At 51.5% G+C, this 25,037-nt stretch overlaps 6 protein-coding genes across 6 annotated transcripts; 5 read left to right on the top strand and 1 right to left on the bottom strand.

Annotated features, from left to right (window-relative positions):
• Positions 1 to 146: 146 nt before the first annotated feature.
• On the bottom strand, positions 147 to 2,290 carry BO97DRAFT_178622 (uncharacterized protein). Its single transcript, XM_025690360.1, has 2 exons — positions 1,946 to 2,290; positions 147 to 808 (listed from the first exon to the last, which is right to left on the bottom strand). Exons 1-2 carry the CDS (start codon positions 2,145 to 2,147, stop codon positions 189 to 191), a joined length of 822 nt encoding a protein of 273 aa, XP_025555143.1. The 5' UTR covers positions 2,148 to 2,290; the 3' UTR covers positions 147 to 188.
• A 108-nt stretch (positions 2,291 to 2,398) lies between these two features.
• BO97DRAFT_362316 (DUF55-domain-containing protein) lies at positions 2,399 to 4,364 on the top strand. The gene is made up of 6 exons (XM_025692459.1): positions 2,399 to 2,736; positions 2,959 to 3,100; positions 3,226 to 3,504; positions 3,562 to 3,579; positions 3,638 to 3,754; positions 3,818 to 4,364. Exons 1-6 carry the CDS (start codon positions 2,662 to 2,664, stop codon positions 4,216 to 4,218), a joined length of 1,032 nt encoding a protein of 343 aa, XP_025555144.1. The 5' UTR covers positions 2,399 to 2,661; the 3' UTR covers positions 4,219 to 4,364.
• Positions 4,365 to 5,085: 721 nt separating this feature from the next.
• On the top strand, positions 5,086 to 6,704 carry BO97DRAFT_421234 (aldehyde dehydrogenase family protein; the record flags this gene model as incomplete). Its single annotated transcript, XM_025696705.1, has 3 exons — positions 5,086 to 5,219; positions 5,274 to 5,473; positions 5,524 to 6,704. 3 exons carry the CDS (start codon positions 5,086 to 5,088, stop codon positions 6,702 to 6,704), a joined length of 1,515 nt encoding a protein of 504 aa, XP_025555145.1.
• Positions 6,705 to 13,027: 6,323 nt separating this feature from the next.
• Positions 13,028 to 14,500, top strand: BO97DRAFT_403179 (SMP-30/gluconolactonase/LRE family protein). Its single transcript, XM_025694676.1, has 4 exons — positions 13,028 to 13,206; positions 13,307 to 13,467; positions 13,553 to 13,699; positions 13,777 to 14,500. Exons 1-4 carry the CDS (start codon positions 13,174 to 13,176, stop codon positions 14,363 to 14,365), a joined length of 930 nt encoding a protein of 309 aa, XP_025555146.1. The 5' UTR covers positions 13,028 to 13,173; the 3' UTR covers positions 14,366 to 14,500.
• A 6,750-nt stretch (positions 14,501 to 21,250) lies between these two features.
• On the top strand, positions 21,251 to 21,836 carry BO97DRAFT_178915 (uncharacterized protein). Its single transcript, XM_025690362.1, has one exon. It carries the CDS (start codon positions 21,357 to 21,359, stop codon positions 21,675 to 21,677), a length of 321 nt encoding a protein of 106 aa, XP_025555147.1. The 5' UTR covers positions 21,251 to 21,356; the 3' UTR covers positions 21,678 to 21,836.
• Positions 21,837 to 22,435: 599 nt separating this feature from the next.
• BO97DRAFT_440580 (uncharacterized protein) lies at positions 22,436 to 23,908 on the top strand (the record flags this gene model as incomplete). The annotated part of the gene is made up of 1 exon (XM_025698091.1): positions 22,436 to 23,908. The coding sequence occupies one exon, from the start codon at positions 22,436 to 22,438 to the stop codon at positions 23,906 to 23,908; it is 1,473 nt and encodes a 490-aa protein (XP_025555148.1).
• Between the last annotated feature and the right edge of the window lie 1,129 nt (positions 23,909 to 25,037).

A 25,037-nucleotide genomic window follows, 5' to 3' on the forward strand; every position in this document is an offset into this window, starting at 1 on the left:
TCTGCCACCGCTTCCGGGGCAGAACCTCCCCCATTGGCGGGTCATGAGCTCATCCTTCCAGGGGAAACTGATGGCTGCGCTGACTTTGGCGCTAGTCTACTTTGGGAGAAAGGAGGGGTTGATCCATAGAGTCATCAATAAGAATCACGGCGCATACATTGTCTTCTATATACTTGGCGACATCAACATCACTCAGCCGTGTCTCTATGTACACATTCACATTGTACCGGCGTCTCACCAGCCAGACCTTTCAGGAAGATAGACTTACCGCTACCGAGCGGGCCGACAATCGTGACGAGAATTCCACTCTCTGATTGCCTGAGTGCAAGGGTAACACCGGATCTGTCTGCTGGTGAGGACTTCCACCCAATTCGGACATTATCTAGGAACAAATGCACGGGGTTTACATTCGAGCGGGCGTTAGTGATAAGGCTTGGAAAAGTAGAGAGCTCAATGCTGGATAGGCTGGGGGACACAACTGGGCTTGTGGGCAATTGGGCTATTCTTCTCTTCTCTGTGAACAGCGGATCAGCTTCAGGCTTAGAAAGATCATATATGGACGATCCGAAAGGCTCACCGAGGCGATTCGGTTGCCTGAGAAAGTCTTGTATCCTATGCAGGCAACCAATCGACGCAAAAGTATCTGGGATTGCGATTAGCAGGTACTGGAGAGGCGTGACTAGCAGGTTAACCAATGATAGTGAGGTGATGGCTTGTGAGACGTGAAGTCCACCTGAGCCTTGCACTGCAGCTACTATACCATAAGCTGCAAACGTTGCGAGCTGGCCGACGTTTGAGGGAAGATTTACTGCCACCTTGTGTCAGTGCCGTATATCAAAAGCCTGGGCCATGTCTCCCTATATGCAGACTGACCATCAGCAGTCCAGTCCCTTGAAACAAGAATTCTAACGAAGAGCAGACCCATGAGAGACAGCTAGAATGTAGCAGCCAAAGCATAAGAAGGCAGTCCGAGCCACAGGCCACCCAGGTCAATGCCAATATCTAAGAGCCACACTATTGCTGGGTCCGCATACACCATGCTACCTGTTTCCACAATTCCAATCGGCATCTTCAGCTTCGTGGTATTTTGCGGCTCTACATAGCTGGTAGTGAGAGAGCGACACAGCAGGCCCATGTCTGCTCCTAACCCCTGCAGTGCTAGCCCGAAAGTAGCGAGTTTGGTCTGTGACGCGGCCATAACGAGTGTTCCGGTAGCCGTCAGCACAGTCAACATACGGGCGAGCGTCAAGTCTTTTATGATCAGGCGCTAACACCGTAGAAGGATTCGCGATAACAATGGAAGAGCCAGTGATTGAAATACAACATGGATACCGCCGCGGGTAGTGAGTAAAGAGCCAGACTTAGCCAGGCGCCAATCGAAGTGCTTGCTTATATACTGGGCGAAGAACTAGAAGGTGGCAATTCATCCAGGTGCGCGTGTCAGAATGTGGCCGTGATGCTAGCCACTGAAGGTGGTCGAAGCATCGCCAGGGGCATCGTACTAGGTGCATCGCATCGTACGGAATATGTGAGAGACGAAAGTATCGTCGGGACACGATTCTCTTTGCGTCTTTGTGTAAGCATGTCAAGGAAGGCTTGCTGGATATAACGACAGCAGAGACAATCCTCAATAAGGCGTGTCAACGGCATTTTGGGAAATGCAGTCGAGCATGTCAGGCAGAAGATGCAGGTGCCAGTGAATAGTAGGAACACTGAAAGAGAGAAGGAGCATCTTGCTGGTTTGTGTTGCTACCGTCCCCCACGCAGTGGAGACGTTTCTCTGACATAATTTCAGGTGGAATTTGTAGTCAGGAGGACGATGTGATTGAAGAAAGGAAGTCTATTGTGGCAGAAACAGGAGCATGCAATCCATCCCATTGATGGCGCGCTCACAAGTGTGACGCCATGCTTGGAGGGGAGCAGAGTTGCATCTTATGCTGCTTACTTATGATCGCATCTAGAGTCGGTTCAATTTCTTGGTGTTTTGAAATGGAGAGATGGCTTGGGATTTCGATGTGGTAGATATAAGCACCCTTGGTTGAATCTTGTATATAGCCTCGGCTTAGATGAAAGTATGTCGTGCCGTCGATCAAGCATATACTAATAAGTTCCCGATAGCCTTCAAAAGCTCTCAAGTCAGGGCACATACAAGAGATAAAGTAAGTCCAGTCGAGTCCAGTCTGAATCCAGGCTGATTACATTGAATTGAACTTAATTAACCAACAAATCTGGCGAGGATGGAGGATAATAAGGAGTGCACGTGATCTCCTCGATGGAGAATAAATCGTTCTGGCGCGTTGGGGAGGGAGTGAGTGTAAACAATGCAGTGGCCGATAAGGAGGGAGCAAGTTAGCGGGCGGTGAAGCAGCAGCATCTCCCTCTCCCCATTGTCTAGACGCGTCTGGATCTCCGCCGTGTCGCGCACTGGCAGTCTCCCTCCTCCGATCGCCTTTCTCCGTCCGTCTTTGTTTTCCCCTTCTACCTTCGGTGTTACTGGTGGGATTCTCTATTCACCCACCTGATAACCTTTCTCATCCTTAGGTAGTCGGTCCTTTTTCTCTTTTCTTCTCTTTTCCTTCCTCCCTTTCTCTCCTCTTCAATCCGCCATCTGTCCTGGCTTTCTTCGCACGCATATCCTCTCTCCTCTCCCGAGAGAACACCATGCCTCCCCAGAGGAAGCGGAAGTCGGAGAGCGCGCCTGTCGCCGAGGAGAGCAGTGCTCCGCCTGCTAAGAGAGTACGTACCTCATCTCAAACCCCCTTCCCTCTATCCACGCGTCCCGATTTGTGCTTCAATGCGAGGGGGCACGGCTCACGATCCCTATTCGTGCTCAGCGCCCGCCAATGGATATATGCCCTGCTCTCCGTTCTCTTGATGATTCCGCTCCAATGATAGCGGGATCACAGCCTGGATAACCTACTTCCCATATGAACTAACACACCATGTTTCTGTACACAGGTTGCACCAGACACTCCCAATGCTGGCGAGAAGCGAAAGAGAGGTCGTCCCAGGTTGTACCCCGAGGGTCAAAACCCCAACCTGAAGCGCTCCGATGGCCCCAAAAGAGGTCGCGGCCGGCCGCCCAAAGACCCCAAGTCTGGTCAGTGCCTACTACCTGTTTCCTGTTATCTACAACCCCGTGTCACTGCATACATTTGCCTGTGTAGTGGCTAGCAGACAACGAGATGGTTCTGCTGCAGTAACATGCCAACTAACATCCCCCAGTCTCTACTCCCTCCAAGCCCACGACACCCAAGGCGGGTGGGACCTCTACTCGGGGGAGGCCTCGGAAATCGTCGCCTAAGCCGACCCCGACGCGGAGCGGGACCAGCAGATCCACCCCCAAACAATCCAAGACCGAGTCGCCAGAGGTCAAGACCGACGACTCGGGACCCTCGTACTGGTTGATGAAGGCTGAGCCCGACTCTCGCATGGAGAAAGGTGTCGATGTCAAGTTTTCCATTGATGATCTCCGCGCACGCACGAAACCAGAGGCCTGGGATGGTACGTCTGCCTTGCTGTCGAACTACCATTTCTCCCCCGATGCTAACATGTAGGCAGGTGTCCGAAATCCGGTTGGTGAGTAGTCCGCGAAAGACTTTGGCTCGAAGTGGTCAGTCACTTACTCTTCGACCAGCGCAGAAACACATCCGAGGAATGAAGAAGGGTGACCAGGCTTTCTTTTATCATTCCAACTGCCGGGTCCCCGGTATCGCAGGCATTATGGAGATTGTCCAGGAGCACTCTGTTGATGGTAAGTGGGACTCTGTCGTCTCGCGTCTCCCCTAATGGTTGGCTGATTTTGATGTGACTCCAGAATCTGCCTTCGATCCCAAACACCCTTACTATGACGCGAAGTCCAAGCGCGAGAGCCCTAAGTGGCACGCAGTCCACGTTGAATTCCGGCGCAAATTCAAGAACCTGGTGACACTGACTGAGCTGAAGAAACATGCTAGCCCGGGAGGCCCGCTGGCGAATCTCCAGCTGGTGAAGCAATCCCGACTGAGCGTGTCTTCCTTGAGTCCCGCCGAATGGGAGTTCATCTTGGGGCTTGCCGAAGAGGAGGAAGATGAAGACAAGGAAGCTGAAGCGACCAAGGCGACCGAAGCGACCGAAGCGACCGACGGGAAAGAAGCGGCGGATGTGACCGAGTCGACCGAGTCTCCTAAGGACACTGGTGCTGAGAACGATGAGGCGGAGCCGCAACCGAGCGAGTAAATGGAGAGCAGTATCGGTGGGTTTAAGAATTGTGTTGGACGATTATCGAGTTGTGGGCAAAATAATCTCGGGGTAGCCAGGCTTTCTGTACAATCAATCAATGGGCGTTTTTTGCATTGCTATGGTCGTTCGTCGAATATTCTAAGACCGTATTCATCTCCTACCTAGACATGCGTGCCTCGGTTTATCGCATCTTCCGCTGGATCCGTGGTTCTGGTGAAGGGGACAAGGATCATCCTTTAGGAGCTGTCGGGGTGTCCGCTGTCGGAGGTCACGGTGGGATGAACAGGATCAAGCAGGGTGGACCGATGATGATTAGCAATCTGGAAGCAGGCTGCAAGAGTGAGTCAAATTTTCTCCATCAAGGGCCCCATTGTCAACCAAAGGCCGCAGAACTAAGAAATCGGAAGGAAGCTGATAGCTGCAAAGAGTAAGTCTATCCGAAGAGTGGGGCTCTTGGGCCAGGTTTGGCACTGCTGATTCGCCAGCAAGGCATGTTATCACCTGGGCGGAGATCTCGATGCCTGGAAGTTCAGGCTGTCCATCAGTTGCGGGGAAGTGTCAAGGTTTCCGCAGTGGCTTCGACGATAAGTTCTTACTTTCTTTAGTTTGAAGCTCTGGTTATAAAGTTAACTGCCCCTCCATTCCTCCTCATCCTCCGTCCATCCTACTTCCTCCCACGGGTCAATGCCACCACGTTTCCCCCTCCTCTCTCCCCTCTTTGTCTGCTCTCGACTCCCCCGCCTCGCGTGTCGTCATCTTCCCCTCTCCTCTCCAGCTATCTCTCTCCGCTCCTCCCTCCCCACTCACCGCACAGTATTCTCTCCTCTCTTTCCTCACCGTTCACTTCACAGTACCCCCATCACTATGGCCAGCAACAACGTGAGCGTGCAGTTGACTGCCCCCAACGGGCGTCAGTATGACCAGCCCATCGGTCTGTTCATCAACAACGAATTCGTCCCATCCAAATCCGGTGACAAGCTCGCCTCCATCAACCCTGCGTAAGTTGTGCGCACGAAAAACAGATTATGGGTTTGTGTTAATCCGATACCTAGCGACGAGAAGGAGATCGTCTCCGTCTATGCTGCGGGCGAAGAGGACGTCGATATCGCGGTCAAGGCGGCCCGTAAAGCGCTCAAGGATCCTTCCTGGAAGCTGCTGCCGGGAACAGAGCGCGGCAGTCTGATGCTGAAGCTGGCGGATCTGATTGAGCAGCACCGCGAGACGCTCGCCACCATCGAGACGTGGGACAACGGTAGGTGGTCTCTGCGGTGAGGTCTTTGATGTGTGGCTGACCATTTCCAGGCAAGCCTTACTCCGTGTCGTTGAACGACGACCTGGGCGAGGTCCTCAGCTGTCTCCGGTATTATGCCGGCTGGGCCGACAAGATCCATGGCCAAACGATCAGCACCACGCCGGCCAAGTTCGCTTACACCCTCCGGCAGCCCATCGGCGTGGTCGGCCAGATCATCCCGTGGAACTTCCCTCTGGCCATGGCCGCCTGGAAGTTGGGCCCGGCGCTGGCCTGCGGTAACACGGTGGTGCTGAAGGCTGCCGAGCAGACACCACTCAGCATCCTCTATCTGGCCAAGCTCATCAAGGAGGCGGGATTCCCGGCTGGTGTGGTCAATGTCCTGAACGGCTACGGCCGCGTCGCCGGAAGCCCGTTGGTCACGCACCCGGACGTCGACAAGGTCGCCTTCACCGGCTCGACCATCACGGGCCGCGAGATCATGAAGCTTGCCGCGGGCACACTGAAGAACATCACCCTCGAAACGGGCGGAAAGTCGCCACTGGTTGTATTCGGCGATGCCGACATCGAGCAGGCGGCCAAGTGGGCGCACGCCGGGATCATGTACAACCAGGGCCAGGTGTGCACGGCGACTTCGCGCCTTCTAGTGCACGAGTCTGTCTACGACCAGTTCGTGAGCCTCTTCAAGCAGGAGGTGGCGGCCACGAGCAAGGTCGGCGACCCGTTCGCGGACGACACCTTCCAAGGGCCGCAGGTCAGCCAGGCGCAGTACGAGCGAATTCTGGCGTACATCGAAGCGGGCAAGTCGGAGGGCGCGACGCTGGTGGCGGGCGGCGAGCCGCACAAGAACGTGGCAGGCAACAAGGGGTTCTTTATCGCGCCGACGGTCTTCACCAACGTGCAGGACCACATGCGCATCTACCGCGAGGAGGTCTTCGGCCCGTTCGTCGTGATCTCCAGCTTCAAGACCGAGGACGAGGCCGTGACCCGCGCCAACGACAGCACCTACGGCCTGGGCGCCGCGCTCTTCACCAGGGACATCGAGCGCGCCCACCGCGTCGCCTCGGAGATCGAGGCCGGCATGGTCTGGATCAACAGCAGCAACGACAGCGACATCCGCGTGCCGTTCGGCGGTGTCAAGCAGAGCGGCATCGGGCGCGAGCTAGGCGAGTCCGGGCTCGAAGCCTACTCGCAGGTTAAGGCTGTGCACGTAAACATGGGATCCAGGCTTTGAGTGGCTCGCCGTTCCCAGCACTGCAGTGTAAGAGTACCGTAAACGAATAATGAGCAACCAGAAAACAAAACAAATCGTAATAAAACCCAGTTCCTTATGCTGATTGATTCCATAACCGAGTCCTGACATGCCTTGTACAAACCACCTCCCAGAATGTCGCACGAGCCCAACCCCTCTATCCCACCACCACCACGACGAACACAACGACCATGTTCCAACCCACAGGAAATCAGCCTGCTTGGTAACAAATTACGATCAGAGAAGGGAACAGCCGCAGCGCACAGCATATCCATCATTGTAAATGAGTTGTATTTAGTTCAATTCGAGTCAATCGCACCCTAATCCGCAGTGGTATAGTATGTATAGGAGTAAGTAATGCAATGTGGCCTAGCCAGATTGGTGAGAGGATCGAACTTCCGGAGAATGTGGATGTAGAGTGCAACTTGGACTTGTACTGTACCTGCGGTGGATATGTCGAGGATACACGATCCGACGATCGGTTCGCAAGGTGTTGGATTCTGGGCTGGGTTCGGGGCGTACGGGAGTTATGCTTCTTCGCTTTTATTTATGCTGTCTGTCTAGAGAGAATACCCTGTTCTCTACAGAAGAAGAAGAATGAATGTGATTATCTTTTGATTCATATAATAATGTAATGGCTATGCGATAGGATAATGTGTGTAGGTGTTGTATGCGGTAGATCCTTCCACTGCATGAACTCGCAGGTAAATAGCGAGACAGACGCAGACGAGCGCCAACAGACCGGTGAACCACCACCCACTTAACTAAAAAGATAAAGTAGAATGAAAATGACGATCTCGCCTAGTCGGTCATTCGATCCCAAGAAAAAGCCATGTCGCACAGCGCCAGCCCTGCCTGCACGAATACTAATATACTCTACACCCGTCTTTCACCAGAGAGACAGTTCGTACTCGCTTGCATCTACATCCCCGTCAGATATACGAATACCAATGAAGACTACGTTCAGAAGTAGGCACAGAACACGACCCCTGAGTAGAAAACACCCCACCATTGCACCATTTCAACAAAGAAATAGCATTCCAGCCTGAATGCATGCATTCGAGCAGAAACCATACCTTGCCCAAACCAAACCATCGCCCTCACACCCTTCTATATACAAATCGCGAAGAACCTCAGTAAACAGCACAGCCCAGTATATACCAAAGAACCAGCTCCGCACACAACCACGACAATCCCAAACCCAAATCCACAACCAACTCCAAAACCGAGCCATCTTTACCAGAAAGAGAAAAAGAAAGAGAAAGAGAAAAAGCACCTCAAGTGCGTCTACAATGCATCTATCCTGGGCCGTACTTCTATTCCATTCCACTCAAAGAAAAGAAAGCACGGGCACCACCCAAACAAAACCGAAATGAACTGTTCATGCACGAGGATGCACGGTGGGAGACGCAAGGGATGAGAAAAGATGTCTTTAGGCAAAGGTCGAGTGACTAAACATAGATCTGGGAGGATGGAGGGTGCATATTCATACATACTGTATAATATATGCATACATGCAGGTGTGTGTGTGTAGTATGCATGTATGTATATGTGTCTGTATGTATGGGTTGTCTAGGTTCGTTTGTTGATTGCGGAAGAGGATCTCTGTATCATTGCTCATTGATAATTTTCCATCGTTCATAGCCGGGCTTAATCGGCAAGGGAATGTTGTGTATATGTTGGAATATGTAGGAGGTGATGCCTACCCCGCTTCTACGCATCGATGCCATAGAGATTACATTTATATAAGCTATCCATTCAAGATATAAATCATGCAGAGAAAGTGGTACACCATGCGTAAATGCATCCAGCACAGCTCAGCATCTTAGAGATTCTCTTATTCAAGAGATGAGCCTCATCTGCACGCCTAACATTACTTAATAGACCATCAATCCAATAGTCCAAACAGATAAACAACCCAAGTCTCACTCAAGCGACCGCGCCCTCTCCACCGGTAAATCTACTCACCACTGCACAGCATCAATCTCATGCAGACTCCAGACCCCAACACAAAAGAAAAACGCACAACCAACGCTACAAGATCTAGAGACACGCCATCGAACCCCAAAAGAACCGGAAGAAGTATACATGACAGCATACATACCCCATCTGCCCAGCAGATCAAAAGTCTACTCGCAGGCATAAAGACGTGAATAACCCCATGGATCCCGGATAATATGCAGTGCGGCATGCCAAAGCTCGATTTGAGCTTTGAGTCCTGAAACGATTCACAGCTTCCAATACTTCAATTAGCAAAGAAGCAATCCTTCAGCAAACAAAGCTAGAGAAAAAAGAATCACCGAACTTTACATTCTCTGACATTGCATTGTGGCTCTGATACATTAGGGCTGGCTGGCTGGAATTTTGATGTATAACATGTGCGTCTTGAGCTCTGCGCTTGCGAAGGAACGCTCAGCAGAATGCACTTGCATTCTTAATTCAAGGAATAAACCCGGAATCGGATCATCATGGCTTTTGACATGGAAGCAGTCATTTCGAGGCTCTCTCCTGATCCAACATCGAAACTATCTATGATAGATAATGAGTGTACTGACAGACTGACTCGAGCACTCTGACCTTATCCTCAATCTCCGAGTTCAACTCCACTCGATCTCATTTTTGACCATCTATAGATCAGTACCCCATCAGTTAAACTCCTCAGACAAACATCCGAGAAGCCAGCCCAACGCTACTCAAGTCCATGGCACCCAGTACAGTATTGCTCGTCCGTTCATTCCAACCCTCACTCTATAAACAGCAAATGACGTCGACCACAACAAGGAAAAGAACCTCGCCCCTTAATTTACCAATGCCTCCAAAACAAGGAGAAAAAGAAATTGTCTGTGTCACGATGGAAGAACAGGCCGTCCCCTGCCCATCCAAATCTATCGTCATCCATACAAGAGCAATGATTGCCCACGCATGCTGCGCGGACTTATAGACATAGACAGCAGTCCAAATAACGCCCATCCACTTCCCCCATTCACCCCCAACATAACTCTCAAATATACCTCCGAACTAATGCATGAAATTCCCAAAAGATCACAGATTTCCCCCATCCCATCCACCAATGATCCCAGATGCTGCCATAGATTTTCATTGCGGCGGGCCTCTGATTCGCCACCCCTCTTTTCCCTTCCCATAGGGTACAAATTAGGTACCTATCTGACCGACTCAGGTACTACTCCCGGTGAAGGACACACGCATGTACAATTGTACATACTTAGCTCGACCCCCGCTCAGTAGTAGTAGGCTGGCCATGTGTTGGGTGGGTGTGGGTGTGGGTGTGGGTGTGTCGTGGCAGGATCCGACTGGGGTGTGGGTTTTGGCGCTCGATTCGACGCAATGTGTGCACCTTGTCCGGCTTACAGGCCTATCATACCAACATTGACACATGGTCTTGCTTTTTCAGTGAAAGGCTCGTTGCTTGGCTTCCCTCCACTTGGTTGGGGAGGTTTATCAGGCGTCTCGCCTCTGGTCAGTAAGCGACCAGCCCTGGATTGTATTTTCATGGTAGGACTAGGTTGTACAGTAGACGACCCGTTGGTGATGCCCATGATCCCGGTGTTGCGGGTCCCCCGATCTGATAATTGAGACGGTCGATGGAAGTGGGCCTGACTGGATCTGAATTAGTTACTAAGTCGTTGGTCAGGCCTGGTTAAGCGTTGTTTGTTCAATCCACAGGCCACACACACACACACACACACACACACACACTAACAACCATCTTGCCCAGCGCTGCGTGCCATACCAAAATTTCACGGTATGGTGACGGTACACAGTACTGTATTCTGGTAATACCGTTGCAAACGTGATACTATTAGCGTCATACCGATTGACAGGGTATCCCACCCAAGTCCCATCTGCAGTTGCTGCACACCCCATGTGAGTTACGCTGTCATGCATGAAGAATCGATCATGTGAGGCTGCCTGGACTCTGATGGGCTCGCTCTCTTAAAAGAAATTGGGTGCTTGCTGCTCAGTAACTTAAGTACTTAGGTGAGCCAGGGTTTGGACATGGAAACGCCAAATGAGTTTGGGCGAGAGTCAGTCCCAAAGCTGCAGCAGTACACATTTCCAGTCAAGGATAAATCGATGTGATCCCTCAGTCCTCGCAACGGTCGGAAAAATTCCCTGCCAGAGGACGGTAGTGCTGTCTTCTCGGACATGATACGCCGCATCCAGGCGGGCAAAAGATGTACACCGCATTTTCCACTCACTCACGGCTCGATTCAGTGGTCGGTCCACTTGGTATCTGTCTCGATTATCAGTCGTGTTTGCCTCCTGCAGGTACTGTCTGTCCGTTCAATTGATGCATCGCCGTTGAGCTGGCGGTCCCCATTCCCCGCCGGGTGTTGGCTAGTTATCGACCACCACCGCTCATTAAGGTTACGCCCCCTTAGGTTTGTCTACTGCGCGCCGGACGACCCAAGGTTGGGCTCTCTTGCCCTGTGTCCGACCGTCAATCAACGCAGGTGCTGGCCATGCGCTACATTGAGGCGTTTCCCGCACCCACCCCCCCATAAAATGTTTAGAGAATGATCTCAGTCTGCTTCGCCCTTTTACTGTTTTGGTTCATGATTAGCACCGTGGCGACGATCTCCCCAGATGGCTGCAAGTCAACTTTTAGTCCGTTCATAGTTGGTAGAGTAGTCGACTTCCGACCACGGTAGTCTAACTGTGCTAGACCCGCTGAAGATGGCTGAGCGACTGGGCTGTGATTCTCCCGCTAGAGCGACTAAAGAAAAGGCCGCCAGTCTGACCAGTGCCCTATTGCCAGTAGTAAGCCCACAGCGAGTGATTGAACATCTGGCTTAGCGCGGACTCCCTTCTCCCCGAAGAACCGAGGAACTTTGTGGAAGCATCACAGCAGCAGCTCAACCATTCCCACTATCTCCCACCTTGCCTCTTTGGGGAGTGATTTCCCCTTCGCTGTCGGACACATGGCGGGACTCTAAATTAAGAATGGATACTGGTCTGGAGTTCTGCCCAGTCGCCAACAGAACGGCCATGACACGGACCCCAAACGCAGGTCACGAATCGGGGATCAATGCAGGAAAATCACTCGTAACTTGTCGCGGCAACGGCTGTAGGTCAGAAGATGAGATCCTGACTGGTAGGGGAAACATTTTCTCCAAAGGTCCCGAAGCTTGGGACCCTGGGGCGGATATGCCGTGTCTGCGTCCAAGACAGACTTTGGAGGATCGAGGGGGATAGTCGCCTTTCTTGCTGTCACGCAGACTGTTTAAAGCGCTGGGAACCAGCTACCGGCCACAACCACATAACACAAGCCCCAGGGAAAGCAGCCGGGTGATTTCCTATTTGTTCGCAATTATCGGCCCGTCCATGCTGGACTCCACCAGAAGCCTTGTTTGGGACAAATTGAGGCGGAACACGGGAAGTCTGCCCGCATCCTGTCACTGCGCACATCTGGGTCTGGCCGGTAACATGGTGTGACGTTCACTGCCTGCTCACAAACAAACAAACGGCTTTGGGGGGCTGGTGGGTACGTTTCCCTTTGTGCTTCAGATGTCTTCAATTCCAAATCGTTATCTCCCCTTAAAAATGCTTTTTCTCGGCATCTGAAACCACTTTGAGTGACCACGTTTGTCGCGACAGGGCTGTCTATGGGTGGTGTGTGCTCGTACAGGTAGCTAGCTGATAACCCGCATGACAGGTGATAGCTCCAATGGGTGGAGACATGCTTGGTGCTGAAGTTCCAATAATCCTGCCCATTTCGGAGGCATGAGAGGGCTGGAATCGCTCAATAGACGAGGGGGCGCATGTATGCATCATGTACCATTCTGGACCGTTAGAGACCATGAATACGGACATGTTCCTGGATTGCAAACAAATACGCTAATAATTGGCACGACACGCAGCAGCAGCGGCAGCAGCAACAGCAGCAACAGCAGCAGCAGGAGCAGCAGCAGCAGAACTGGAGAAGCTCCCGGGTCCAGACTCCAGATACATCCAAGTCGAAATAGATAGATGAAACTAGAGCCACAGGAACATCTAGTGTGTACTAGTGCTAGCAATCGGTGAGAGCTCGATAGACTGCTTTGGCACGGAAATGGTGGCCCGATGGGCAGTCATCCACCTTCCCTCTAGCCCTAGGGCCCTAAGTCGGAACTGGGATAGTTGACCCAGCTCGACCCCACTGACCATGAGCTGCTGGTGGTGAGGAGGAGCGGGACACCAGATCAATCGCGTTTGATGAGGTTCGTGTGGGGGTTTGTCTTGGCATTTGTGTGCCACGCACGACTGCTCCAGCCGTCACACTCTCATCTTCCCCTCCGCGCTCACAACAAACACCCCCCTCTATTTATCGACGATAACTGTTGCACATATATCCGAGGCCGGCCATAACTTTACGACACAGCTCAGACTGCGGGTACTTCCGAAACTGAATTGTCCACACCTCAGTAGCCTTGCTAGTTGATCAGCCACAATGCCCGATTTCCAGAGATGGACGGTCCCCGAGGTACGCGGAATTAGAATTGGTCCCCCCTGGGGCGAATGAGCATGATCCATGTGGGGTTTGATGCTATCAGTATGATACTTATTCTTTATTCTCCCTTCAGCCGTACATCGACATATCAGGTACTCTATTGGAGGGTCCTTTCCATGATGAGACCAGGAATGAATTTCGATTTGTCGACATCTGGGAGCAGAAATTATACGTTCTGAACCTTGCCCAAGGGCCAGACTCATTGAGGATTTTGGACACGTCTGCTTCCATTGGGTGCGTCGCCTCTCCGATAGCCTCTTTTACAGGGTGTCTACTCCCAAAATAGCATCGAGGCTAATCCGCTGGTGGGGGACCGCAGGGTGACTGCCAATATCGCCAGTGCCGGGGATTCCCGCAAGGACCAGATCGTCGCAGCCGCCAAACATGGATTCGCCCTGATCGATCGCGACACGGGTGAGCTGTCGTATATCCGCAGAGCATGGGACGACCCGGACAGGGACCACAGGTAGGTGTCAGACAGTCGGGATCCGCACAACTTGAGTCGTAGAATCTGACTCATCGGCGGCAACGCCATCAAAACAGGATGCGTTTCAACGACGGAGCAGTTGACAGCCACGGGCGATTCTGGGCCGGGGCCATGAATGACCCCAAGATCCAGAAGCCTACCAACGAAGGGGTACTGTTCCGGCTAGATCCCGACTTGAAACTCCATCGGATGGTTGAACAGCTGACGATTCCCAACGGGATTGGCTGGAATCCTGCGGATGACACCATGTACCTGACCGACTCCCCTACGGGCAAGATTTATGCCTTCGACTTCGACGCCCAAACCGGAGCGATCAGCAACCGAAGAGTTCACTTCGATATTGGAGAGCCTAAGGAACCCGATGGCTTTGCCATCGATGAGGAGGGCTGTCTGTGGAGTGCCATCTACGGCGGCGGGAAGATCATTCGCATCTCACCGGAGGGGAAGGTGATTGGTGAAGTGCTCCTACCCACACGCAACATCACTTGTTCGACGTTTGTTGGGACCGAGCTCTTCATCACAACAGCCAAAGATGATGTCAACGATGAGCAGCTTCCGAACTCAGTCCGGTATGGGGGAAGGCTTTATCGCGTGGACGTCGGTGTCAAGGGAAAGCCCAAGAATCTGTTTCGCTTCCAGGACTGATCCCCACCATTAGTGAGATAGTATGAGATCGATCGCAGAATCAAGTATACTTTGACTGGAAGCCGCGTAGTTTGTAGATTCACTCTGTTTCAACCGAAGGAGCGAGCCTCCTGGGAGGCTACAACGAAGTTTCGTACGCGTTGTAAAACCCGCAGAGGGAGAGGCACAATGTTAAGCAGAGAGACAATTGAGCACACATGCCGAGGGTATGATTATTTGGTTCATGAGGATCGATCGGGTAGCCGCCAGCAAAGGCTTACTCGAACCGGTCGGAGGACGGGCATCGGCGTCTGGCTGCAATGGCAGTACGGACGTTGTGAAACACGTAGCCCGGACCCGAATGGATCAGTAAAATGCATAACAGAATATAAATGGAATGGGTAAAACACTGAGGCAGGATGTTTGGGGACTTGCTTGGGGCCATGGATAGTTGAGTACGCTGCTTGGTTGGTGTTGTTGTCTCCAATGCGGGGAGTGAATGCAAGGGGGCTGGAAGAAAGAAAAACAAAAAGAAGCAGAAGCAGAGGAATTGGAAGTCAGCAGACCCACTCAAATAGTCAGTCAGACAGTCAGACAGTCAGACAGTCAGTCAGCAGTTACAACCAGTATGCACAGTATGCACAATGTACCGCACAGTATGTACAGTTGGTATCTTCGATGTCTACCACTACATCGGACACTGCAGTTGTCGCAACTTCCCTTTTGGGGTAGTATGACTTGTTTTCTTTTCGCGCCTTTTGACCAACGCAGCTCTGCCCCTCTCTCTCAGACGGTAATTGACCTGGGTAAATATCAAATGACGAAATGACTGCAAGTCTATGGGCAAGGAATGAACAATCAAAGGAGGTAGAGATAAGGTGCATCAAAGGCAAGGTAGGACGAGTGGGTGCCGAAGACATCGGCGTCTTACCGCCTCTGAGCAGAGAGTCACACGCCAAACTATCTTATGAAAAACATCAAAGACTTAGAAAAGAGACAGATTAAAATGATGTTCAATGGACAATTGACTGGAACAGGCGGCGTTCGTACTATGCTTGCTTCTCTAAATGTACCTAGCATGCAAGTATACGCAGACTTCGTGGTCAATGCGCGGTCCAAACTTGAGGTTGCTGTCTAAGACCAAAAGATGGTTTCCTAGTACCCCAGCTGAGCCCACCGAGTATCTAACTCCCTTGAAGAATGATATATAGGTCTCACTTGGATCTCCAGATCGGAAGCGTTTCCCTGTTCAGTTCTACTCCCTCATCTCAATGTCTACATTTAACGAGGGAGCCAGATGCAAGAAGGTGTGCGCGTGAATGCTGTTGCATGCATGTGCAGAACAGGAGATGCACGCTACGGCAGTACCACCTTGGGATCTAGACGGAGGCTAGCCTTTGCCTGCACTTGCAGACGGATCGAGAATTCCATTGTATTCCTTCGATCACGGTCTCCGCTCAACCGTATTAGCATGTCAGTGAGTAGAGACATCGTAATTGCGATTGCGCCAGCCATCATCACCTCGCTGGTTGAATGAGCCAGCAGATAGGCGCAACTGACTGATAACCCCTCAGGAGAATGGGAAATGGAAAGTCCGCGCGGGCTTTTCCGATCTCCAACGGCTGTGTTTCGGGGTCGAGAACATGTTGACCTGTAAGTCAACAATCCTCGCCGATTGCCCATAAGCGTAACTTGGCGAGGGAATGACTGCACACTGACTGTATGCACAGACCTACAGCATACTGTGCACACACACCGAAGGTCAGAGAGCCCATACAGACAGAAAAAGCACCCATTCAGAACCAAGGGGCCCCACAGCTGCAGGGCCTGAGTTTTGGAAGGCACTAACGGAGCATGCACAAAGTGGACACCTGCGATGCAAGACTCCGTATGCCCATCCGCGCTCCAGTCGGACTCCCTTCCACTGGGATTCCTTTGCCTGGTGCTCGATTAGCGGCGGACCACGTCCAAGATAGGAATGGGAAGATGGACTTCTTCACTGCTTGTGGGTGCTGTTGATCCGAAGGTGTTCTCGATTATTCTTAAGCGATAAGCGGTATCAGCGGGACAAAGGCCGTCAACACGCACACACGGGTGGTAAGAAAAAGTAAAAAAAGGCCCAAAACAAAGCCATTGACAAATTAAGAGCCAGCTAGTTGAGCCTTGCTTGCATGACGGACTGGCGCTTGATTTGCAACATCTAGCGTCACGGTAGGAATGAGTCAAGCAGCATACTGTATGATCGCAGCTAGCATTAATTAGTCGCGAGCGAGAAGATCCGGCAAAAACCGCGGAAAGGCACACACGATGTTTCTCGAGTTTCTGTCCTCCTTTCTTCAAACAAATAACTAAAGATCTCTCCTCACCCGTCTCTTTGATCGCGAGCGAGGCCGCGACTTTAGAAGGATTGCTTCAATCCCTGTAGTGGACCCATTACCGTGTCTTGTCTGTCTGTCCGTCCTTCGTGTGGTGCACGCTTTCCGACCGAGTGGCCCGCCCACGTTCACCATGGCTCAAGATGGGTAGGGAGAGCAGGAATCAAAGCTACAAGGATCCCACCCCAACGAGATCGGTAATGCAGCAAGATGATTAAGGGGGCCTGTGTGCAAAAGGACGAGGAGGCGGAGAAGGAATCCGGCGCCGACCGGTGCTGGGGGAGGTCTGCGTTGGATGGAAAGCAAACGGACGGATGAATCGCCATCGGAACATCTGATCTCCACTTCCCGCATACAATGAAAGATGGAGGTGCTAATGCGTACAGCATTAGCCTCAGAGTTAGAGCCTTAGAAGAGCCACTGGCAAACATTATTGGCAGGTGCCACAGAGCCGTCCCATCAATCAGGCGCTTGGATGCAGTACTTTCATGGATCCTGGAACTCGTGGATCAAGGCTCAACCTTGAAGCTCGTTCGGCCAGGCTTAGCCTTGACAAGTGCCACATCGTCACCCACGTTCATTCTCGATCTCGTGCGGCCAGAGAAAGGAGGCGGCACCGAAATGTAGAGCTATTCCACTCGACAAGTCGCAAGCATTGACGTTAGTCTGTGCATATCTTATTGTATGTTGAAAGGATGGCCTCGAACGCGCCCGGAGTCGAATTCGATCGCGACCCCTTTCTCTGTACAGGCTCGGGATATTGACTACAAGATGGAAACCATTTCGAAGTTACACGAGAAGGCCATTATTGAACAGAAAGAAAATAAAAATATAAATATATAAATAAATAAGAATCGAATAAAAAGAAGCTGAAGGACACAACCTGATTGATCATCAATTTGAAAAGAACTTGACAAGGTTCTGGCCAGTCAGCTCCCCGTGGAACAGCCCGGACTTCCTGCAAGTGATTTTGCTCCTCCCTCTGCAGAAGCAGCTCACCGATCCTGCCGGCATAAAATTGACAGATCTAGAGCTTGCCCAATTCTCCCTGGCCTGATCACTCTTGTGCACTGCAAATCGTATACAATCTGTTACACATGAATTACCTTGCGTTACTACCTTTGATCTGTCGGAATTGTCGTTCATGACGGACCCTCTTTTTCGTATCATGCACCACTGTTCGCAACAGCTCGCCTGGCCTCTGTGGAGAGCCTCGCTATGCGCACATTACGGGACAGTCATGTTTGAGAACCTGGACCAGTCAGCCAAAACAGCTGTCCTTGGTTCTATCACACAAGTCTCTGAATGGGCGATATTAGCGAGTTAAACCTTCTTGTAGATCGGTCTCCATGCAATTTGACCTGGGGGTGAGATTCGATTGCAGACGGTTGGTCGGGCTTTTTACCGTCCAATATGATCGGGAGCTTATCACCCACGCTTGACGCATAAATGGTGTTTCACTTTTAGATGCGGGCCTCGATGGGCTGTGCTGAGAAGATTGACATCCGTAGTCTAGAGATCGTCCTTCCGGTCAGCGTAAGGTACAGTACGTGGAGTAAGTACCGTGCCATGAGGTGCTACGAAGTAAACCAGGCCAATGTTCTTGATTGAAACGCAGCTACAGAGTAGGGTACTTCATCTCACTCATACTGCAGATTAAGGAATCAAGAGCAAGCATTGACTTGCGATCTTTGGGGGCTTCGTGATCTGTGATCGATGCCCAATGACGTAGCTGAAACACGCTTCTCGCCGGCTTCTACAATTCAGCCCGGCTCTTAAGGGGTTATTCCCACCACCTCGGGACTCTCTGGGGAGGATTGCTATAGGGACAGAGCAGCACTGCCGGAAACGGACGGACCACTGAGCAGGCAACCCGAGAGGGATAACCCGGAAGTACTGATGACCTGTCTGTTCTGCTGCCTGCGTACAACCGACGGACGAGACTTTCCCATCCAAGGACCCTGGCCAATCCGAATGATGAGATCGAGCTCAGCCCAATCGACTCGTGTTTGGTGTCAGTCAGAGCCACCCTCACGATTCCAGTCACACGGCTGCCAAGGATGCGGTCCGCGAGTTTAACTCAAGACAGACGACCGGATAGCCAACGGGAATCGCCGCGGAGGACGTTGTAGTTCTGTTCTCCTTTATTCTTCTTTTCTGGCAACCGCAGTTGGCTTGTGAATACTAGCTCATCCATCGACCCCATCCGGCTGACACCCGCACTGGCGAGAGAGGATGAGGGAAGGTAGCGCGGGAGGGAAACAGACGGGGGTGAGGGGAGAGGGGAAGGGAAAAGGGAAAGCCTGGAGGGAATTTGCGAGTCGGGACTCTTGGGATTGGGGAAGAGGGGCCGCCAGAAGGGACGATGAAAGATGAAAGCATGTTTCTTACTGCACTGATGCATGCAAGACATCGTGATTCGGGACAAATATACCTCCTGAGTGGAAGAAATGAGCTCGTCCGCCCCATTTACCGCCGCGAACTAGACGAAGGGCCTGTTTTAGCTTTGCCTAGCAGATTGCCAGATAGATGGCTTTCTTGGTCGGCCCCGTTTGAGGCTGGTAGACAGACAGTGGGTGGAAGGGCGGTTGATTATCGTGGTACAGTACGGAGTCAACCGAGGGTTTCATGAGGCAGGAGATGACTGAAAATCCACCCAGAGCTGAGTTTCGGTAGGTTTGCTGTCTAATTGCCCCTACTTTTTCTTTTCTTTTCTTTTCTTCTTTGTGTGTGCACACATACCTTGTTGCTTGCCTAGACTCTTGTCTTCGTCCATCTCGCCGCCTTCAATGGGGCATACCGTTCGCAGCGGCCATATTGTGAGACCGTCTGCTTCACGTTTTGCTTCTCATATCAAGTGATATCCCCTGCCTTTCGATGACTTACTGTAACTGAAGCCTTTAGCTCATTCGACAGCGGACTATCGATCTTGATCGACGTTGTACGGATGAGTGAACGGGACAGGTGACGTCTACCCGTGGAGTATTCCATGATTGCAATAGACACGGCTTTCACTGACTGATCCAGAGATCGTCGTGAGGCAGGAAGTGAGAGACGAAATTCCTCCGAAGGCTATGGGTAGGATCCTCCTTCTATGAACTCAATGAAATCCTGAATCCTGATAATCGAATGAGTGGCCTGATTGATGATTCTGCTCATTGCAAATGGGTCCTCTCCTCCTCCTTCTCCTCCACCATCCCCAGTTTCCAGGGCGGTAAGTGGCAACCGACAGATATCGTTGATTACCGGCATGATACAGACCGTCCACAGCAGTACATTACCGTACATACCGCTTGATTGTTTCCTCGATCTCACATTTCTCGGTCGGTACCTGCCCTGGACTTCTGTAAAGCCCGACCGACAGCGTGCCGGCGGGTAACTGGACAAGTTCCTTTCCCTCTTTCCCCCCCAGAGCTGAGCTAGCTAGGAGTAGGGAAGCTAGTCTAGGGGAAGCACGTATTCTCGGGGACCTCCACCGACCCAAAGTGACGGCGCCCTTCTAAAAGCTTCCAGTAATCTCACTAGCTTGAGGGTTTATGGACGATGGAGCTGGCTAGTTAGGCATCTGCCTACTTCAACTATACTGGTATCTGATTGTCTTTTTCAGCCAGAGGAATTTGATCCTCAGACCGACAGGAATTAGGATGGTCGAAGGATTCTGAGAGAGGCACGGAAACGCTTCCAAGCCTTTAAGAGATTCGCCCCAACGGTAACCGACAAGATGAATTGAAATACATACATACGTTGGCCACAGAGTTATAGCCAGAGAGCCGATAGGTCACTTCTGCTCTACTGACCGAGTAGGCAGTTTTCCTACTGGAGCCCAGATAGACCCTTCTTTCCCTGCCTCTTCGACTTCTCTGCTTCCATGTTTCTCAGTCAGTCAATTACTCAGTTACGTTACTATATGAGTAACTAGGAATAGCTTTTCCACTTTCGACGGTTTCCGTCTCCCCCGGGACCCATTATGGCGTTCCCCTCCCCTCTTCCCCCCGCCTCTTTTTAGTACTTTTGATTGATGAGGGTTAGAGCACTGCCGCTGCACCTCTACCCTTACCAGACCAAAGTCCCAGACGGTGTGGGTGCATGCACATCTGTTCGTCTGGCTTAGTTGCACAGTCCGTACAGGGGTGTCCACCTCGATAGCTTGTGCAATGGATTCTCAATTGGGCGCGGAACTTGGGCGATTCTGAGGAAAGTACTGAGTGTAGTATTCCCACTGTCCCAGTAATGGGGGTTGACTAGTCCGGTGGATAATCAGGATCCACCGTATAGATGCATGGCTACTGGGTCCGAAGGTCTTTTTAAAGGTAACAAAAACCAGATAAATTAGCATTAAGAGGTGCTGTACGTTCATCTGTGCGTATGTATGCTGTATGTATGTATATGTATGTAAATCGGTATGTATTCGTGCATGTATGTATGTAAGTCCACAGAACGACCTAGTTTGGGCTGCAGGCATTGAAATCCAACTCTCTATCTCCTTTGCCATCAATCACTTTTTTTTTTCACTCATGCCCAGCTGCGAGAACAAGCTGCCTGTGCGTCACTCTCTCTAAATCAAGTATTTATTCATTTATTCTTTTTTTCTTTCTGACCATTGGTAATATTTTTTGAAAAAAAAAAAATCCAAATTAATGTTTTGCCTAACGCAAAGTGTCTTACATACTTTGTTGTTCATCTACGACCCAAGATCCTCGCCCCCTCCCCCCAAGCCCACCCATGCCTTTGGTTCCTCTCCGTCTCGCTATCCATGGGTCGGTTCCACACACTCTTATTGCCCTTATTGCTCTTATTTGCTTTCTCCATCCAAGCATCGCCTTCCGTTTCACACCGCCGGAATACTTCCTCTCTTCCTCTATTTCTCTTTCTCTCTCTCTCGTCCTCTTTCTCTGCTGTCAATCAACCGCTTATGTCTGTCTGTGCTGGAAGCAGATCCATCCCTTAGCGATAAATAAATAAATAAAAAAATAAAATATCATTTAGGATTAGTACAATACCATCACCACCACCACCACCATTATCATCTGCGTTGTTCCTTGTGCTTCGAACTTGGCTTCCACTTTCTATTCTCTTTCCTACCCTTCTTCCCCGATTTAATTCCTTCACTGAGCAGGTCGAATCGAGGCATCATCATTTTCTTTTCTAGTCTGTCATCTCTATCATCCTTTTTTAATCGAGCCTTGACTCTGGTTACTCTGTTCAACTAAACTGATACTGGCAACTTCACACTATTTTGCTGATTGTTCATTGCTCATCATCCTTTGGGTCAAATTCTACGACATTCGGCTGCAACCGGATAAATCTTGCTGGTCAGATATACTGTAGTGTTGATTGACGCTATCATCGATCTCCCTGGATCTGTTGTTGTTGTTGTATAAGATTGCCCACGGCGCACGCTCTCCCGCTGCCCGTTTTCGATTCGTGGCCACCCAGCTATACTTCCATCCCCCTCTCATCACCTTTTTTTGGGCTCCTAATTCCCCTTTTCGTCACCGTGGCTACCCTAGGACTCAGTGTGCTGGCCAATCTTTCATACTCCAATCCGGTGCATTCTTCGTCCCAATATCATTCGCTGCCCGGCTTCCCTCTCGCCCAACCCACCAACTCCCTCTCTCAGGCTCCTCTTCGCCAGTCTCCAGCTCATCTGGAGAGAGGAGGAGCCCCGCAATGCCTGAGGTCGTCTCAAAAATCCCTACAGAGAGATTTGGAGCATATGTCGCCCTCGTTTTCTGCTCCTTCGATAAGCGATGCTCATCGGTCCGAGACTCGCGGTTCGCTCGAGCGAAAGAGACCTCGCGCGAACGATGACTCGGATAGCCCAGATCATGTTCGCTCGCGGCCTCATTCCTGGCAATCGTCGGACCCCGGGGAGTATGCTCTGGTTTCGAGTGCACAATCTCGTCCCATTGGTGTGGATTCAATCCTGAACCCTCCCACCAAGATGCCGGCCATCAAATCCGAAAACGGTCGGGAAGGCTACGGGGATGGGTTGCCGACTGCATCGTCTTCACACACTCGACACCCGTCTTCACCGACGATGCCGTTTCCCTCACCTTCGATACACCCAGCTAAGAGACTTTCCTCCTCGCCGGGAGTCAGAAGCCACCCGATCATAGCCCCTGCATCGCCATCAGCTCGTTTTGTTCCTTCCGGAGGCGGCTATGGGTTGAAGACTGGCCCGGCTCAATCTCCTCTATCTCAAGCATCACGGCTTGGGACGTACTCAAGGGGCCCCAGTTCGCCCCATTTCATCGACCCAGTTCCAGGTCATCCCGCATCAACCTCCCCTAATGCAGCTGCAGCTCCAATCATGGGCCCCGCCTCGGTACAGTCTACCCCAACTTTCCATAGCCGACAAGCGAGTGGCAATCATACTCCAAACCCGAGCTCCCAGGAGACGAGCCCCACGACACCGGTTTCGACCTACAGTCAGTTCGGCCGATCTTCTCCGGCAATAGCAGTGACTCCCATGTCGCATCATGCACCTCCATACGGGAACACCTCATATGCGACAGGAGAATTGACGAGCCGGTTACCCTCGGCCATGGGAGGACCACGACCCGGGGCTGAGTCGGCTGAGCCGACACCCCCGGGTATGATCCTCTGCGTTCTGGACACGAAATCGGGTTCGTCCCAGCAGGCAGAGAAGCGAAAGGCCAATAGTGACGCGTCAAGAAGGTTTCGCAACCGCAAGAGAAATGAGATGCAGATGGAACAGAAGATCACTGCGCAGCAAGACGAGATCAGGAAGCAAGCCGAGGCCCTACAGAGACAGACACAAGAGATCCGGGCTTTGATTCAGGAGCGAGACTTCTATCGCTCCGAACGAGACTTTTTCCGTGATCATTACAGCCGCCTAGTGCCTGCCGGCCAGATGCCTGCCCGACCGACATCCCCAACTGCCTTTCGGACGTCTTTTCTCCCAGTAACTGATCGAGATCAACAGGCAGCTTGGCACGGGCCAGAGGTAACTCGAGAAGGCTTGGAACCCCTACCTGGACCTGTCGTGGCGAGAACTTCTGTATCGGACTCAAAAATGATGCCCTTGTCGGCTCGGCCACCCGTTACATGGCCTGCCTCTTCGGTCTCATATGCCACGATGCACGCAGAGCGGGGCATCATGCCCGGCGATAAGTCACCACGGGAGTTGGCACAAGTTTCGGGGGCATGGACCCGGGGCTCTTGAAGAACAGGACTTGGGGTCCAGAAGGTTGACATGAATATGGCGGCTGTTCGCATCTTTTCGGGTTGCCCCTTCGCCACATTCTATGGAGTTCTATGCGGGATGTCACTCCTTTCGGCCAAATCATTTCATTTTCTTATGGCGATGAGACACCTTTGTTCATCTCTTTCATTTTCTTTGGAATGTGCTGAGGTTTCTTCATTTCGCAAGAGGATACCAAAAGTTCTTACTCAAAGCAGACTCTTTCTCTGCTTGGGCGGAGCGTCTGAAAGCACATCTTTTACTCGACCCGCATGACGGAAGCCTTGAATTTTATTTTGATTACACCAATACAATGGAAAAGGCGGCAACCTGTGTTTCCTCTATTATCCTTTTGTCTCTTAAGCCATTCCTGCTGGACGTGGACTGACGTTGGAGTGAATTTCTTGACATCTACAACTGTACTGGTCTTCTTTCTTTGTTGGTCGTTGTTGCTCACACTTGGGAGGCATACTGAAATTCGGTAGGCGCTGTTAAGATTGCATATGTGACACTATATTGCTGATCGTCGGCCCGGTGATCATGTTGTGGCACCTTAGGCTGTGCCATGGTCCCAATTCAACGGATGATCAGGTTGTGTCCGTCTTCAACGCGGTGACTAGAACCCGTTACCTCGTTGAGGCCGAAGTAGCATTGTGTTGGCCTTGATCATGGTCGGGCGGCAACGTAGCTATTTTGACTACTAGCTAGTCCTCATACTCCTCAAGATTGTGTATAGTACGAACAGCAAATTTGCGTACAATTGTCATTTTCCCTCGCTTTCTTTGGGCCTTTTCTGCTTGGTTCTTCACCAGTCGACGCTGTGTCTAAGAATGGACCAGGGTATGAAGGTCACACCACGAAAGCGTAACTGTGTGCAAGCAACTGCAACGGGGTCACAGACTAGCTACAGGGGCTGTATGATTTGTGTATAGTTGAATCCATGATTGCATGAACCCCTTCCTCCTAGGGCTTTTGGCCTGAGGTATCTGGCAATCCAGCGGCCCTGCGTTGACACCTGTGGATTCAGGCTCCCTGAATGACGTGTAGAGCCTCAGGCATTCAGGCAACAGCTGCACCAACCAGGAATCCTGAAACCCCCCACGTGGTGCCC

The sequence above is a fragment of the Aspergillus homomorphus genome, assembly GCF_003184865.1.
Source record: "Aspergillus homomorphus CBS 101889 unplaced genomic scaffold BO97scaffold_4, whole genome shotgun sequence".
In the NCBI taxonomy this organism is placed as follows: domain Eukaryota; kingdom Fungi; phylum Ascomycota; class Eurotiomycetes; order Eurotiales; family Aspergillaceae; genus Aspergillus; species Aspergillus homomorphus.

Coding starts and splice junctions, on each gene's coding strand:
- BO97DRAFT_178622 (XM_025690360.1), bottom strand. CDS start 2,147: ATGTGCCCTGACTTGAGAGCTTTTGAAGGCTATCGGGAACTTATTAGT. Junction 809..1,945: donor GACTCTAGATGCGATCATAA/GTAAGCAGCATA, acceptor ACAAGGTGGCAG/TAAATCTTCCCTCAAACGTC.
- BO97DRAFT_362316 (XM_025692459.1), top strand. CDS start 2,662: ATGCCTCCCCAGAGGAAGCGGAAGTCGGAGAGCGCGCCTGTCGCCGAG. Junction 2,737..2,958: donor GTGCTCCGCCTGCTAAGAGA/GTACGTACCTCA, acceptor TTCTGTACACAG/GTTGCACCAGACACTCCCAA. Junction 3,101..3,225: donor GCCCAAAGACCCCAAGTCTG/GTCAGTGCCTAC, acceptor AACATCCCCCAG/TCTCTACTCCCTCCAAGCCC.
- BO97DRAFT_403179 (XM_025694676.1), top strand. CDS start 13,174: ATGCCCGATTTCCAGAGATGGACGGTCCCCGAG. Junction 13,207..13,306: donor AGAGATGGACGGTCCCCGAG/GTACGCGGAATT, acceptor TTCTCCCTTCAG/CCGTACATCGACATATCAGG. Junction 13,700..13,776: donor GACCCGGACAGGGACCACAG/GTAGGTGTCAGA, acceptor CCATCAAAACAG/GATGCGTTTCAACGACGGAG.
- BO97DRAFT_178915 (XM_025690362.1), top strand. CDS start 21,357: ATGTTTTGCCTAACGCAAAGTGTCTTACATACTTTGTTGTTCATCTAC.